At 43.3% G+C, this 16,832-nt stretch overlaps 1 protein-coding gene across 2 annotated transcripts in view; it reads right to left on the bottom strand.

Moving 5' to 3' along the window:
- CA8 (carbonic anhydrase 8) overlaps positions 1–15,516 on the bottom strand; it is a 54,048-nt gene extending 38,532 nt beyond the window's left edge. The window contains exons 1-3 of one of the 2 annotated variants that reach the window (XM_074146333.1): positions 15,319–15,516; positions 14,796–14,987; positions 10,755–10,879 (exon numbers count right to left, since the gene is read on the bottom strand). In XM_074146333.1, the coding sequence (XP_074002434.1) occupies positions 10,755–10,879; positions 14,796–14,987; positions 15,319–15,397 (396 nt within the window). In that variant the 5' untranslated portion in view covers positions 15,398–15,516. The remainder of the gene's footprint in view (positions 1–10,754; positions 10,880–14,795; positions 14,988–15,318) is intronic. The other variant, XM_074146334.1, reaches the window with a different exon arrangement.
- Between the last annotated feature and the right edge of the window lie 1,316 nt (positions 15,517–16,832).

Raw genomic sequence — 16,832 nt, 5'->3', positions numbered from 1 at the left:
GCAGCATCTTAAGAAACACTCTCACAGTTGTTGTGGCTTGTGCCAAAGAAGTATCAACATTGGTACGCCATACTGAAAAAGAATAATAAAAACATTGCAACTTCTAATATTAACCAGGGATCCGTGTTCCCTTTGAACAGAGTAATCACAGGCAGTAGCCTCACTTCATATAAGACAAAAAGCTGTTGGTCCATTGAAGAAATTAAATTAGCAGCAGGAAGTACATACGTATATGGAGAGATTCAAAAGACTACAGTACACTACAAAGAAAAGTAATGGGAACTGTAAAAAATCCAATTTAATGTTTGTCTTTCTGTTCTGGTAAAAGAAGCTAAAAGGCTAAAAAAGAAGAAAATAATTTTCAACTTAAGAAAAAAAAAGGGAAAACCGGGTCTTGTGTCCCTCTCCTAACCAGAGAAGGACTAACTCTTCAGAGAGGGGCTTCATTTCGACTGTGTACTAGATTAGGAAACAGGATGGGGACACAAGACTGACACAAAGCCCAACAGATCTCACAGCACTCACTGGGAAGCAAGACGTGGGCAGAAACTATCTTATGGTTAATGCAACCACAACGCCAATATCTTTACTTGTCTCAGTTTTTGTGAAGGGCACAAATCTGCAAACCCCACCTAGACCTCTTTTGTCCAGGCCTTGAACAGGAAAATCAGAATTTCTCCCCAATTGCTCACAGAGGTGGCTGACATGTGACATTAGCTTGCCTGGTTCTTCGGAAAACCACTGGCAGAACATCAAAGGGTAAAGGGGAAACTGAGAATGCTGTAATTTGTGATTTGTGTGTATTTATTTTTTCTTCCCATTTGAAAGCACGAGCACTGGAACACAGAGAAGATAAAAGAAAACAGGAATTAATCAAAAATGAACATTTTTCCAACTGTAATAAAATTATACAGGCTAAGAAAAGGAATGAAAAAGACAAAACAGCCTTGATTCCAGATTGCTGACTTCCAGTATCAACCCAATTAGTAAGAAAATTGAAAGCTCCATAGTTATTACCGTCAGATTCATAGGTCAGGCTCTTCACTGTGCCAAGTTTCTGCTCAGCGTGTGAAGCAAGGAGCACCACAGAGCAGGTTACTGTTCTCTGATACCAAGCCTGGCCTCAGCAAACATGTCGTCTGAGGTGCCCTGGGTCTGCCCTTACCCGTGCTAACAGGAACAAATATACATTCAAGCCTTTCTTCTTCCTTCCCTTCAACTATGAAGGCCAGGAAGGAAAAATCAAGGATTTTCACGCAGGACCCTCCTTCCTGCTTTTACTCTGGATTCTTGCCAACCTGCGTGGGTGTATGTGTGTGTCTGCGTGTGCTTTTATAGCTCCACTGCGAGAAAAAGCAAAGCTTGGAAAAAGGACTGGCCCTTGATGAATAGTTGATGCTATTACAGGCGAGCAATCCCATCAAGAAGACAGAAAACACAAAGTGCTATGGGTTAAGTATTTAATCCTGGAAGTGTTATTTATATGACTAAGCATTTAATATAAGCATGTCCAATTCCACAAAGTGTTGGCTACAATCTGTTGTCCTGGATTTAAAACCAGACTGTTCATATGTAGAAGGATTTAAATCACTGATTTAATTTTCAACAACAGATTCTCTAACAAAGGCAGAGTAAAAAACACTCCTTCCCTGCTAATTTACTAAGTTTTATTAATAACTGATTTGAATCCCACAGTTCTGTGTTTCAAAGCTAAGGGTGTCTCTCTAAAGAGATGAAAATCTGCAGCTGCATATTATCTTAAATCATAATCTTGACTGTCCTCCAGTAAGCAGTTGCTCTTCCATACTACACTCCTCTAGGAAATTCAGTCAGGTTTTTTCTTGTAATGTTGGCTAAGCTTCCATTGAAATAATAAACTTTGTTATGCATCTCCAGCAGTTTTCTCTTGAACTGCAAGTTTGCAGATTGCCTAATGGTATTATACCTTCCTCCTCTCCCATAGTTTCATAAACTCTCCAAATTTTGTTAAAATTTAACCGTTTCCCAGTCCAGTTCATTACATGGCTTAATGCTGGCAGAGCAAAGAGGCAGGAATGACCAGTGAGACTATCTCATTGGCAACAGTGTGGTCTACGGACTAGGGCATCAGATAGCCCATCAGATGAAATTACTGAACTGAGATTTACAACCTAAATTAATTATTTCGGTACTACAGTGTCTGAAAGTCTTACTAGAATTCAAGCATTTAAGAATCATGAGTCAGTTCTCTGTCAGTTCTCAAAAAGGCATCATGTGTGACCATGGCCAAACAATTTAATCCCTTTGAACATGTCTTCTACCAGTTCATTGGCAATAGCAGAACTTGTCTCTCTCGCGCTGATGTCTTAAGGATTAGATTATTTGTGCTTGTGATACACTCAGGAGTCACAGCAAATACTTGTGGAAGCCTTCAAAGGTTTTCAGCTCTTAGATGATCTATAGGTTTTATCCTTTACCTCTTAAAAGCCATGTGTGCACCGTTAGCACAAAGAATACAAAATTTTGAGGTTAGCATCAGAAAGCTATTATCTCCCTCTTAGAGTACTAACTCATTCACTGGGGCCAACCTAGGAACTGGTCCTGAAATAAGCATGCAGCGTGGAAGGGGAGGAAATAAGGAATCTCCTTTCCCAGCTTCTTCCACAAGTGACAGGTCTTAGACAGAAAAACAGCTCGGCCTAGTGGTTAGGGCAAAGTGCCAAAGTGCCAAGGAAAACCAAACAGGAAAACCAAGGCACCAGGAAACTGAGGCAAGATGCCAGCAACGATCATGGCAGAACTTCGAAAACGATGTACAACAGAAGCAAATCACATCAAGGGCACCCAGCCAAGAAAAACATCAAGGAAGTGACTTGATGCACAACATCTTGTTGTGCTCAAAAACTTGGGCTTAAACCCTCTTCAGAAATCCCATCTTCTAAGTGACTACATAAGCTCTTCTCCCACAGCAGAGTGAAAACGTTAAGTAGCCATCTTCTTAGAGCTGGGAACGGGGTTGGCAAGAAGGGGTGTCACGATAGCAGCCTCTATATTCACAAGCACTGTCACCGAGGCATCTGCGTGAGAAACCAGAATAAGGAGAAAGCAAAGCCGTATTTCTGCTCAAGGAGCAGAAAAGATTCACATCTTTTTAGAAAGTTTCAGAGGCCACAGACAGGGACTGCTAAAAGCTATTTTGTTCAAGGTTACTCACTCTGCGAGGATGCAGAGCCACCAAACCCGTTAGTACGGGCTGAGACCGAACGTTGCATCTTAGCCCAGCACGTCTGCAAGAAAATTTGGGGCAATATGCCTATTACAGGAGAAGCACAAAGACTGTCCTCAGCTTCTGGCAGAACTAAACCAATAAGCTGAGGTAAGATGGAATGGGGAGCCCACAGGAGGGCTTCCCTCTTGAGTCACTCCTCATTTTCTTCTCATTCTCATTTCCTTCACCCAACTTCTCTCCACCCGCGACGTTTCTCCTTAGAAGAGTTTTTCCTATTCTGCTCAGTCATTTGCAGTTTGGACCATTTATTTCTTAAAAGAATACTCCATCGTGGTAGAAATTACAAATCACAGACTATTGCAACTGCCACCTCAAGAGTTTTAGGTATGAGCCACGACGCTTCTCCACACATGACTGGCTGTAAATAGGAGAAGTCTTAAAAGAGAGACAAAAGCATAAAGAAGCTTCAGTATAGACTATTAATGGCACCATTCCTTGACCTGCTGTCTGGCAGCCTGTACATCTTCCACAATCCAATAAATAAACTGCAGATTTTGCACAGACAGAAGATCACATTTGCTACCTCTGTAGATGTGTGCAGTTCTTCCACAGAGCTTAACTGAGCATTTCTCAGGCACTAGCCAAGCTAAAATCATGTTTGTGCTAGCACAGCAGCTCGGTTTCGCACCTGCTGTTTTCACGAATCCACAATACAAAGCACATAGATGTATTCCCTGAAAAATTCAAACTACACCTGACTGAGAAAAACAAGGGGCAATCCAAGCTCATATTGACAAATTACCTAGAAACAAAGTATACTTCAGAGGCTGCATGCGCCTATTTAGGTCGAATTAACCTTCAACCACAATAAAAATCTAATAGTGAAAGGGCTTAGCAACTAACAATCTCGAAAGTCATAAGCTGCTCGTGTGTGCTTTTACAATGATGGTAATTTTATTTTTATCTTGCTGTTGGTTTTCTGTTCCCCAGCATACTGGGAGGGCACGGAGAACTCCCAGCTTCGTACCACTACAAAAAAACCCAAAGAGCGGTCACATCAATTAGGGGACGGCAGAGTATATGGCATGTAGAAAACCAGAGAAAAATACTTAAACACCTGCATGTATGGGGCTAGGATCCCACGTAATCCCATTCAATGACAGCCCTAGAACTAGTGCTAGGACCAATTTTGCCCATGGAGTGCTGTGAAAAGCTAAGTATTATTGTTGTGTTCGTAAATGTCACCTACATAACATTTAAAAGATTCTGTTTCTGTATAAATCAGTGCCGATTTGGAAAACACCACTGAAAACATCTGCTTAGACACTGGCCTGATTTTCCTGTGTTTTTCCACAATTCTGTCCTCAAAAATTAGACAATGTCCAATGGGCATATCTACTTTAAACTATTATTAATCTGTTATTCATAACTTGTCAAGGATAGAGCTATTACATGAATGTCATCATTTTCTTCTAAGACGCACTGTTTTAACCACAGCTCACAGTATTCATCTGCAATGGTTCCAAAATTCAGAAAACCAGCCAAGCCTTTTGAGTAACAAGTTAATTGTCCACCAGAAAACTTGGACAATTTCTGAGCAGAGTTCCAGACCTCAGCATGAAGCTAAGTAAACCCTTCTGGAATCTGTTCTTTTTGCCTCCTGTTAAATTCATGACTGCCTAAGCAAGATACTCTTCATTCATAGCTCTTGTGCTGCCAAAGCCAGTGGAATGAATTAGGTTTTTTTCACAAGCAGGTAATCAGTGCAATCAGCTAAGGCAACAGGATTTACTCCTTGATTTAAAACCTTTTCTTTTAGGGTTTATGACTGGGATCATAGTCCCATTAAAGCTACTGGCAAAAATCCACAGATATCGGAACTGAGCTTACATATTAGAAACTACTGTCATTATGGATTAAATCCACATCTACCCAGTCCCACTGCAGTTTGTAAGTCTCTGCATAAAGCGGGAGAGATGTGCTTGCATGCACACTGTCTCCCAGGCCTTCTATTACAATTACAAATACTCTGGTTTATTTTTTTAACCCAAATAATTTGTTAACAAGCTATTACGAAACTGATTAAAACAAACAGAAGATTAAATAACGTTCACAAGGAATACTAGAAGTTGGCAAAGAATGAATTTCCGTGTTGAAAGCATGACACCTCCCCTCAAGAAATGCCAGAAAAGGGATGCACAGTGTGACGGTATATGATTTCAGAGCTGGGCAGAGGAAAATGCCCACACCAAAGACTGTAAAGACTTCGGTAGGTAAGCGTAATGTTAACAGCTTGACCTGAAGCCCTAAAGCTGTAACTCTGTTTGAGAATCCTTAGGCAGGCGTCATTTCACACGAACAAAGGAAAACTCAATGGTTTAAATCAGATCAAGGGTAGACTATGGTTTTTTGCATTATATTTAACTTCATTGCAGCGGGTATTTCAGTAACTCTGAAAGAGCCTACAGAATGAAGTAGTCTGCTCTTCATTACACAACAGAAAGGAACACCTTTTTTTCTACTGAAGAGAGAAGACCAGAACTGATTCTGGTCCTTCAGGCAACTGGATTTTTTCTATTCTACTCAAAAACTGTAAGGCAGACAACAATACTGTTTTTAATCTTCGTGCACATCTTGGAAACCTTTTTAAAATTATTTTCTGCCAATCCTCTTCTACTGAGAGCTTTCACATGGTTCACAGCTAATATAATCCTACATTTTAAAGAGGACGGATTACAAAGAATTATCCTCCTGGTCATATTACAAGTGGTGAAAGGAACCTTTCTATTTTCTCAGATAGCTTTATTTCAGAACAGCGGCCTGGAAACAACTGTTCCCTTATGGTCAGAATGTGCTTTTGGTCACACCACCACTCGAGTAAGTAAAAGGTGCCTTTAAGGCAAAATTTTCCCCTGTCTCCCTTCACTTCAGAAGCAGTGAAAACATTTTTATGTTTGGGTTTTTTTTATAAAACAGCATTGATGCCATCAAATGGTTCACTTTCTCCTGCTGCCTTTCCTGTCTTTTTTGACTGTAAGCTGATTCGCACTGGCACTGTATGTGTTTATACAGAGATCGGGTACAATGGGCCTCCATTTTTAGCTGCCCCTATTTTAACTTTGCAAACAACAAAAATAAATAGCATTGATTTGCTATTCCTGTCCCCCTCTATCTCCCTGTTATACATCAAAGGTAAGGGAGAGAGTCAGAGTTTCATTAGATCTTCATTTGTTCTTCCTCCTTCTCCAATCCATACTTTTGGCCTGAGGGAGAGGAATAAATATGTCAAACAGCTCCTCTCTTTCTTACACCTAAATCAGGTTCAGGTAACTCACATGCGGGCATAAATGTGGATTTTACTGCTCTCTGGAAACGTGTACTGCAAAGCACAATCTAGTTTTTGGCACCTTGTTCCATTTGCTGGCAAGAAACAGTCTCTCAATGTTAAAACCATTACTAAATATTTCGCACAAGCGGTGGCCAAAGCAACTGTGGCCAAAAGGCAAAGTAACACTGTTCATGTGCAGAAGTCCTTGGTGAGAAAGATTTCTGGAGAAGCTTGCACAAACGTCTCCTTCCAATTTCTGGCCAAAAGGCAAGAGCAGCCTTCATGCTCTTGTTTTCAAGGAGCAGAGAGAGGAGTATTGTACCGATACGTACAGCCCTCTGCTTTTCCCTTGTTTAAGAAGACGTGTTGCAGTACTTACCTTTGACAACTATTTATTGTTTTGCCCTGGTCTCCTGACTGACTGCAAACACGGTGAAAATGATACCGCCGGTGTGTTACTGTCAACATTCTGTTTTTTTCAGTTAAGGAAGGTGGAATAACAATGAACTCGGCCTCCAAGCGACATGAACAATGTTTTTTGACAGTGTGAGTTATTTCAAGAAGCTGTTCCAGAGGTTACATAAGCTTAGTAGTCTAACCTATTTCACCATGAACCTATATATCCTAACCATGCGCAAAGGCCCCAGCTGTCTAGTAAGAAATAGCAGATTTTTGCACTAAGAGACACAGGATATTACCCAACTAATACAGGATATTGCCTAATTTCTATAAAAGCAGTTATGGTATCAAAGGTGAAGAGACTAGGGAAGTAACTGAACAGTGCTCTTCCAAACTTTGAAAAATAACACTCTTTTTTAGTCATACTTCACAAAGATCGTTACACTGATGATCTGAAGCTGTTCCACAACTATTTAGTCCAATATAATAAAATGAAGACTTACAGTCTTCAGTCCTAAAAAAACAAACTGCTGCTCCAGTTAATAAATTGTCGTAGATATTCATCTCAGATAGATCTCGTCAAACTCAAAGTTGATTTCTGTAGAACTGCACAGGGTTTATACTGGTGTAATAGAGTATATAAACTGGGTCTAGTTTGTTGTGTTGTTAATGTACCCACTTAAACCAAGCACTTATGTTTTCAAACTACTGCTTGTCCCTTGACTTGTCTTCCTCCTGCAAAGAGAGGAGAATTTAAAATCCTTATCATTTGCCTTGTAAACAATTTCTAGTTTCTTAGGAAAACATCCTACTAGATTTGCTCACTGGAAGAAGATCCCAACTTATGCACTTGGTGCTCAACCTATTTCTAGGCATGCACTTGTGCACAAACAACTGCCTGTTTACAGAATCACAGAATCAAAGAAGCACAAAATGATATGGGGTTGGAAGGGACCTCTGGAGAACATCTAGTCCAACCCCCCTGCCAAAGCAGGTCCACCTAGAGCAGGCTGCACAAGAACGTGTCCAGGTGGGTTTTGAATGTCTCCAGAGAAGGAGACTCCACACCCTCCCTGGGCAGCCTGTTCCAGGGCTCTGCCACCCTCACAGGAAAGAAGTTCCTCCTCATGTTTAGACAGAACTTCCTATGTTCAAGTTTGTGCACATTTCCTCTTGTCCTGTCACCGTGCTCCACTGAAAAAAGACTGGCCCCATCCTCTTGACACCCACCCTTTAAGTATTTATAGGTGTTGATCAGATCCCCCCTCAGTCTTCTCTTCTCCAAACTAAAAAGACCCAAGTCCCTCACCCTTTCCTCATAAGAGAGATGTTCTAGATGTTGATTTTGCATTTAGCACAGGACAAAAGCATGAACTACACCAGACTGTTTGTATATAGCCAAAACAGGCACCTGTCACTGTTTGTGTCCAGTAACTAACAAACCCAGTGAAAATCAACCCCAACATGCGTTCAGAATTACAGTGATTTCCAACAGCAGTATAAACCAATGCTAAGGTTAAAAGTTAAGAAAATAAGATTTCCTTGCCCCCTGATCAAAAGTATTGTTCTCCACAAATAAAAATTAGGTGAGGCAATCCCTGGAATGGAAACAGAAAATCTTCCATTCTGGACTTTCAGGTGTACTACTTCATAAACGTTTACAGTGGTCACAAGCACCTGTTTTATTCTTGCTCAAGTATAATATTTGATTTGGACAATCTGAGATGGATTTAATATGGCAGCTCTTTGTGCACATAGCGGAAGGAAACGCAGCTCATTCATCGAACAAATTGCCCGGCACTTTCTTGCAACACGGGGCAGAAGATGATGAACTGGCTCAGCCCATACATCTGTGTGCAACTGACTTGGATAGGACAAGCCATGCTGTCATTTTCTGCCAGGAAAGTTAACCTGCTTAAGGATCTGTTTGCAAAATTAAACATTCACACTGCGTTCAAAGTGTATTATAAGTAATTCTCTTCTGCTACAGAATTTCTGCATCAGTAGTTATTTCTTGGAGATCAGAGTCTAGCTGAAAGCTGCTTACATATGAGAGATGGGGTAACACCGGCTCGCTCACCTCCAGGTGATGTTCTTCAGCTGTGCCAGAATTCTGTTTGTGCAGCTGCTGTGCTGCTTTTAAAGTAGGTGAAGAATGAAATCCCTGCATGACAGATTAAGTTTGCTGTTTTGCATCTCTGGGTCAAGTAGATTTTTCTCTGAACTGATGTAGAATAGTGAATTCTGGGGTTTCTGCAGATTATCAATGGACTGTTCACACACATGCTTTGCAAAGTGGTCCTAATAACAAGGAGAGAGAAGACCCTGACAGACTCCCAAGTACAGTTCTTGACATAGTTCATGTCAATATTTCTTGACCACCACATGCTGGATCAGCCTTGAGGAAAAGCACAAAGCAGAGCTGTTTCATAACGAACAAGCTACTTCCTGCCTCAGAGAAACACTGCAGTATCCTGAAGGTCCTACTGCCCATAAAAAACATATTATATATATTATGCCAGGTAACCAGGATGCAGAGGTGATTCTTCTGCTTTCCCTTTGGTTGCTGAGTCTTCCCCATTTAAGTAACAGTCCTGAATTGCCAGGATCTGCCTGAAATCAACCTGCAAAGAGGATCTGCCTGAAATCAACCTGCAAAGCCCCTGTGAGTCACTTTATATATGGAGTTTTTTGATGGACCAATGCAAAATAACAAACGGCAGAGACCAAGATCTGACCCACAGTTCTTAAAGAAAGTACCCGAACAATGCCAAGAATTAGACTGATGGTGTAAGTCCACAAGCTTTTTACACTTAGTTCTGCAGCAGGTGCTTTAATACTTATTATATCCTTTTCTGTAAAGCGGTTCTGTTCCAGTAGCCTGGCACTCATGAATATAATGCTACAATAACAAATTTCCTAGCACTGAACACCACCGAGAAAAAGGCTTGTGAGGGATTATGATAGATAAATAAGGCAAGAATAACTCAAAGAACTCTGAAAAAAAACCTTGAGTTTCTTTAAAACCAATAGCGCACAACAACTGAAACAAAAGATGCAAAGCTGAAGACACCAAACATCGGGGTTGGCATCTGTTAAAACTAGTTGTGCAGCCCAGGGTCTAGGGCATACTCCAAGCCACTCCTTGACAAGTGTAAGAAACGGGACTGTGGGAAGTTAAGTAATATGCTGAACAGCTGCTGGAGGGCAGGAGAAATAGTTCCCAGTATTTTGGGTTGCCTAGGAGCTCCGACTGACACCCCAGAAACTGCTGGATTTTTTTTTCAGACTGCATTATCACTTTGTGTTTCAAAATTTTGTAATTCATTGAGATATTATAGAACATACCCAAGAATATCATATAATCTTCAATTTTCAGGTATGTAAAGCTATTTCACGAACAAATTGCTCTGCACCTACTCCAAATTTACCCAAGGTGTTATTATTCACCATGGAAATAGTTCCAGTGGCTAGTTCTCCCCATCTATAGCTATTAGTCAAGGTGACATGGGAAGTGTTGAAATGGCAGATCTTGTTAGAACGCTAATATTATTAAGACAGCAGTTAATAATTCTGCAAGTTAACTTTATGACCAATTAATCACACAATGTGATGAGTGCTGGAGGCATTCTGTTCCAGATGCATATCCTAATTTACCTGCACTAAAGCACACCTCAGCAAGATAGCTTTGTGGTTAAAATATAAAGCCATAAAATGCTGAGCTTAAAAGAAACCCTCTTTTGAATTACCAGGAATTCAGGCTATGAAATAAAGTCTTTTGCATTTAGTGAGTGTTATGCAATGCAGCGTCACTCTTACCTCCATGGGAAAGGCCTTAAAATTAACTGTGTGTTCAGACCCACGCTGGTTTTCTCTCCCCCAGTGAAACCGAACATCGTGCAGCTCAAATTCATGTCCTCGAGGTAGTGGCCCCCCTATTAACACTGGGGAAAGAAGACAAATGGTAAGGAACGTGGCTTTCGAAGCAGAACAAGCCACTGAATATATTCCCCAAACACAATGGGGAGATTGTTGCAAGCTTCTTTATCATCAGCGGTACTAGAGAGGAGAAGAGTGAAGCTGAGACACTTGACATCTTTACTTTTGAAGTGCCGTGTGAGTACAGAGCGCGAATTCAGGCAGTTACGAACAGCAGTGAAACTGCTGCCCTGCTGCACCCTTTGTTTTAGGAGGCAGAACAGCTGGTCACAGCACCAAATAAAAACATCAGCCCCAAGAGTTCATATGTTTATTGCTCTTATCTAGACAGTAGCTGTGTGCTTTAAACAGATGGCAGGGGGGGGCTGAATTGAGCTGGTAACTACCTCCAACTTGCCCAAATGCTTACTCTCCCATCACCTGTATTTGCTATGAGCCACAGAAACTGATAGAAAACTTTTGATTGCCAATATTTTGCTAGGTAAAGTTGTTCAGCCATACACCACCTGTCAGGCTTCTGAGATACAGAATGCCTCCATATCCAAATGTAATCAAACCTACACACAGGAGCAACAATACACCTTATTTACTTAAAAACAGTTTCTAGGGAGCCATGGCTTTTTTTTCTTTTTACTTCAGTTTTTTAAACATCCGGAATTTCTTAAAAGCATCTATCCACAACTGCAACACACACACACAAATATTATATAATAGCTCAATACTTCTGCATTTTCCCCGATAAATAGTAAAAGCAAGCAACTGTTCCTTGTGAGGCCCAATTGATTTTGGAATTAATCAATGTAAACATCTTGCCCAGGGATTTGTGAATCTGCTTCAGATCAAATCCTACTCCATAAACTGTAGGTAATTTCCCATTGAAACCATTGAATATTGGCTTCTAGGCAGGGCTGGATTTTACTTAAGGGCAATCATAGTCTCCTCCAGAATCCATTAAATACTAGCTTATGTTTCATAGACTTTGAATTAATCTTTTACAATCTCTGATAATTGATAAGGATTAATTCATTGCATAATCTACAGCTTTAGGGAATTAAAGTTCCATAATATAAAGTTATTTTGACAAACAAACTAAATGGCCTTAGTTTGGAGCACAAGACATAGTATAACACTAAAACATACTTTAGGAATTGAATCATATTCAGCTGTAAAAACATAAAAACAAAAGTACAGAACTATAAAAAACCTGAAAGAAAACTGATCAGTTATAGTTTTCATAAGCAATTACACTGAAGAAAAAAGTAACATATTCTGATTAACCTTCCTCTGATAATTCTTCTTTACTAATCTAAGAGCCATTAGGGTTTCTAAAATGAAGTGTCCTAAATGTAGTTACAGATTCAGATTTGCTTCTTAAACTTGCTTTATCTATATTCTATGTATACCTATATCCCATAGGGAAAATCCCTAAATCTGGTGAATATCAGGGGAAACAACCAATTAAAGTATTTCGGGAAATCTGGACAAATATAAAGAAACATGATACTTAACTAGTGCTACTTCTTAGGAAAATGGTGCATTTTCTCTGTTTTAAAATATTGGTCCTAGAGAAAGTGTAACTAGAACAAATGTTCTCTCTATGATGGAGTCTTGAACCTGCAGCAGCTTCAAAGAGTTTATTTCTGAAGCTTAAGTTATAACACTGATCCCATGATAAAAACACTTCAGTGCATGAAGCATGTTTATCTTTCTTTTGCCTTTCATCAAATCTTGATCCTTGTCAATGCGTCAAACGTGCAACTTCGCTTTGCCTTCCAGCAATTTTTGATCCTCATTAGAAAACGATTCTGAAACCATCATCCACTGTGCAATCCACTTCTGGCTTAAGAGAAGTCTCTCTGTCAGTAGGATATCCTCTAAAGCGTTTTTCAATATACAATTCCATTACACAGTTGGTCATGCTTCTTCCACCTAATGTATAACACATGTAACCACGATCAAACTGGAAGCAGCCTGTGGAAATGTTTGCAATTAAGTAATAAGTAGGATTTGGGAATTCCAGATGGACTGTGTGTCTTGAATTAAAGGATAAAATCAATCACTAGTAACGACAAATTTATTTTTAATATATATCTTAATCAGTTTACGTTTTTCCACAAGTAAGTTTTTCTTTGACTGTTAACGTCACAGTAGATGAGGATCTCTTCCACATTAATTGGACAGAGTTTCAAAAGCATTTAGTGCTCAACAGTTCCCATTAAAATAATCTGGCTAAATGGATTTGTCATCAGAGATCCCCCGTGAGGAAAAGAAGCTGCAGGAGTTTCCGCAATCCCTGAAAATTGGCCAGAATACTAGGTCAAACACAGCTTATTAACTCTTTTCTTCTCTTGGTAGGCATAATAAATGTTGTCTTCCCCCACCCAAAAATGGGTAAATCACCCCCAGTTTACAAACGGAGAATGGAAAATTATGTAACATGAAATCTAAGGAAAAGCTGAAACTAAAACAAGATTTCCGAAATCATAATTCCATATCTCAGTCATAAACTCTTATTCTACTTCACATTTTCTCATATTTCAAGACTCATCAGTCTGGCATCAGACTGCATTCAAGTTTAGAAAGAAGTCTCTCCTTCTCCTAAGTCTCCAGTGGTTTTGAACATGCATTTAAGTGTGTTGGTCCCACCTCATTAATTATTGCTACTAAGTTCCAAACTGGCCTTGGGAAAGGTAGGGTTGAAGGAGTTGCATTTTGGCATGCAAGTGATGATGTCATTTGCAGTCACTCTCACTTCCTCCACAGGAGAATTCAAGAACCTTCCTGCTCCTGCAGAGAGAACCTTGCTGCTTGGGAAAAGAGCTCTGCTCCTGATTAAGGCAGTAAAACTGACTGGGAGCACAAAATTTATATTGTATTGGAAATCTGCAAAATTCTGTGGAAAGAAATGTTCTGTGTCGCAATAATACATGGAATTTATCATGGAAAGGAAATTATAAAGGAAAGCATAATTATTAAAATAACAAACCCTTCTTTATTAAAGAACTCAGTGTAAAACTAAACTGACTCCCTCACTCCCAGCACAGCTGTAGCTCACGACTACTGGGATCTCAGAAGGAAACAAAAGTTGGAATGTCTCATGTTTTGACAATGTTCAGCCGTTTAAATACCCCCAAAAGGCTGTAGCTAGCTAAGACTGGTTAGAATAACTTGGATGCTCTTCCAAACACGTGGTAAGAACTACCACAGTTGATGGAAAGCACAAACAACTTTTTTTCCTCCTATTTTCTTGACAGTTGTCTCCTCCATACAGAACAGTTTATCCAGATGAAAGGTCTGAATGAGATACTGCAATTTCATTTAAGTTGGAACTGTTTCTTTCATTATTTGCTTCTCATTCTTATTGGATGAATGACACCAAAAAACCCTTTAAGAAAATGAGGACTGCTGTGCTACCTGCTCTTCATCAACATTGTTTGCATGTATAACTGGAGTATCTCTCTTAAGCTGCCCGAGTCTGTAGTTAGCATTCACAGCCCACTCAAACTAATGGAAAAAGCTCTTTTAACTTGCATAGTCTTTGGACCAAGGGCAAATTTTGCCAGCTGTACAAAGCAGTTTGGCATCACACTGTTCTTAGCGATAGTCTGGACTGCTTCTGAATGTGGGCAACTGCTAAAGCCAGCGGATTAGATGACACCACCACAGGGAGGAATCCCTGGACACGCTCTGCACCGATCTGACTGACCATCCATCGCAACCTGCAGCTCTCCTTGCAAAGCTGGCTCCTTTCCCTACTGGAGCCAACAGCAAAGCTCTTACCGGCCGCAGTCCATGCCGAGGGAGGACAACCCCTCGCTGACGGGCACAGCTGCCCTTCCGATGCTCCGGGATGCAGGCACAGCCGGAATGGAGGCAAACACAAGCTTTAGCGGGGAGCGCGAAGGCCGCGTTTCGGCATACCTGACTTTGACTTCAGGGCGATCTGGATGGAGTGCCCGTCGTTGATCACCTCGCAGTCACGACACACGACGTAGTTGGGCGACAGCCGCACTTCCAGGAGCGAGGGGTCGTATTTGGCTTCCCTCGAGTTCAAGTTAATGGGCGACTGGTAGTCCCCGTTAGCATCCGGGAAAATCAGCCCCCACTCCACCCCTGAGGCACAAGGGGAGAAGCCGTTAAGGGCAGACCCGGCACCGAGCGCTGCACGGCGGCTTCCCGGGCCAGCCCGACCCTCCCCGCCATCACCCACCGCCGCGGGAAGCCGGGGGGGACAGGGGCTGCTCCCCGACACCCCGGCCCCGGCCACCGCTACCGGGCGGCTCCGCGGCCGCCGCTCCGCGCCGCTCTCCCGCCGCCGCCTCCCCGCTCCCGCCGGCGGCCGGGGGAGTGTGTGTGTTGGGCGGGGAGGGGGGGTCGATTTTCCCTCCGCTCCGCCGCTGAAATCCTCCCCACTCGCCCCCGGCCGCGGGGAAAGTTTCCTCACCTTCCTCGTAGCCCCACTCCGGAGCCTCCTCCCGGGGCGGGGAGGGCTCGGCGCCCTCGATCAGGTTCCTGTCAGCCATGGGCGGGCGCCCCTGCCAGCGGCCCCGGCTCCCCTCGGGCGGGCGGTGCGTGTGAGGGGGGCTGCGGCGGGCTGGCGGCCGCTCCGCACCCCGCCTCGGCCCGCCCTCCGCCGGCGGGTGTCGTCCTCCGGCGGGGCAGGGGCAGGGGGGGCGCGGCCGGCGGGCGGTCCCGGGAGCCGGTGGCTGTCCCGGTGTCGCGGCGGGGCGGGCGAGAGGGTGGCAGCCGGCGGAGAAGGGAGAAGGAGAGCGGGCGGCGTCCCGGCTGGTGTCCCCTGTGTGTCGCTGCTCCTCTGCCCTCCCTGCGTCTCCCTTCCCTTTCCTTCCAGGCTGCTCCCCTCGCCCGGGGGTGGTGTGGGGTAGGGGGGGGGGGGGGTGTCCCCCGCAGCTGCCGCTGCCCCGCTGGGCTTGGCACAGGCGGTTTGGGGACACCAGGGGACAGCAGCTTCAACAGAGGGAAGGGTGGAACCCTGACCCCCGGGAGGAACAACCCCGGCACAGGCTGGGGGGCACCAGGCTGGAGAGCAGCTCGGCAGGAAAGGGACCTGGGGGTCCTGGTGGGCAGTAGGTTGGACAAGAGCCAGCCATTGTGCCCCTGCCGCAAAGAAGGTGAGTGATACCTTGGGCTGCATTCGGCAAGGCGACGCCAGCAGGTCAAGGAGGGTGATCTTGTCCCTCTCCTCAGCGCTGGTGAGGCCACACCTGGGGTGGCTGGGTCCAGTTCTGGGCTCCCCGGTGCCAGAGAGACATGGACACACTGGAGAGAGTCCAGCGAAGGGTCACGAAGTAGGTTAAGAGACTGGAGCATCTCCCCCCGTGAGGAAAGGCAGAGAGCTGGGGCTGTTCAGCCTGGGGAAGAGCAGGCTCAGGGGGATCTCATCGATGTGCACAAGTACCTGAAGGGAAGATGCAAAAAGGATAGAGCCTGGCTCTTTTCAGAGGTGCCCAGTGACAAGCCAGAGGCAATGGACACAAACTGAAACATGGGAGGTTTCCTCTGAACGTCAGGAAACTTTTTTACTCTGAACGTGACTATGTCCTGGTACACGTTGCCCAAGTAGGTTGTGGAGTCTCCATCGCTGGAGGTATTCGTCTGAACACAATCCTGGGGAACTTGCTCTGAGTGGCTCTGCTTGAGCAGGGGATTTGGACAAGGTGATCTCCAGAAGTTCCTTCCAATCTCAGCCATTCTGTGATGCTGTGGTTCCTCCTCACACCACAGCACTGTGTCCCTCCCGTGGATGGGGGACTCTCAGTGAGGATAAGGGAGCCACCGATCAAGCAAGGGAGCCCAGCTCTGTCGCTTCTGTTCTGCAGGATCATTAGTTACTACCCTCAGTACTGATGGTTGAAAGGAATATATACTACCCAAATAAACTACAACCATGGTACAGCTTACTGAGGAAAAAAAGCAAATTTTTCCTCATATAGCGAGCAC

Source organism: Numenius arquata, chromosome 4 (assembly GCF_964106895.1).
Source record: "Numenius arquata chromosome 4, bNumArq3.hap1.1, whole genome shotgun sequence".
Classification (NCBI taxonomy): domain Eukaryota; kingdom Metazoa; phylum Chordata; class Aves; order Charadriiformes; family Scolopacidae; genus Numenius; species Numenius arquata.
Note: the sequence above shows the minus strand (reverse complement) of the source record. Positions and strands in the feature narration are given on the sequence as shown.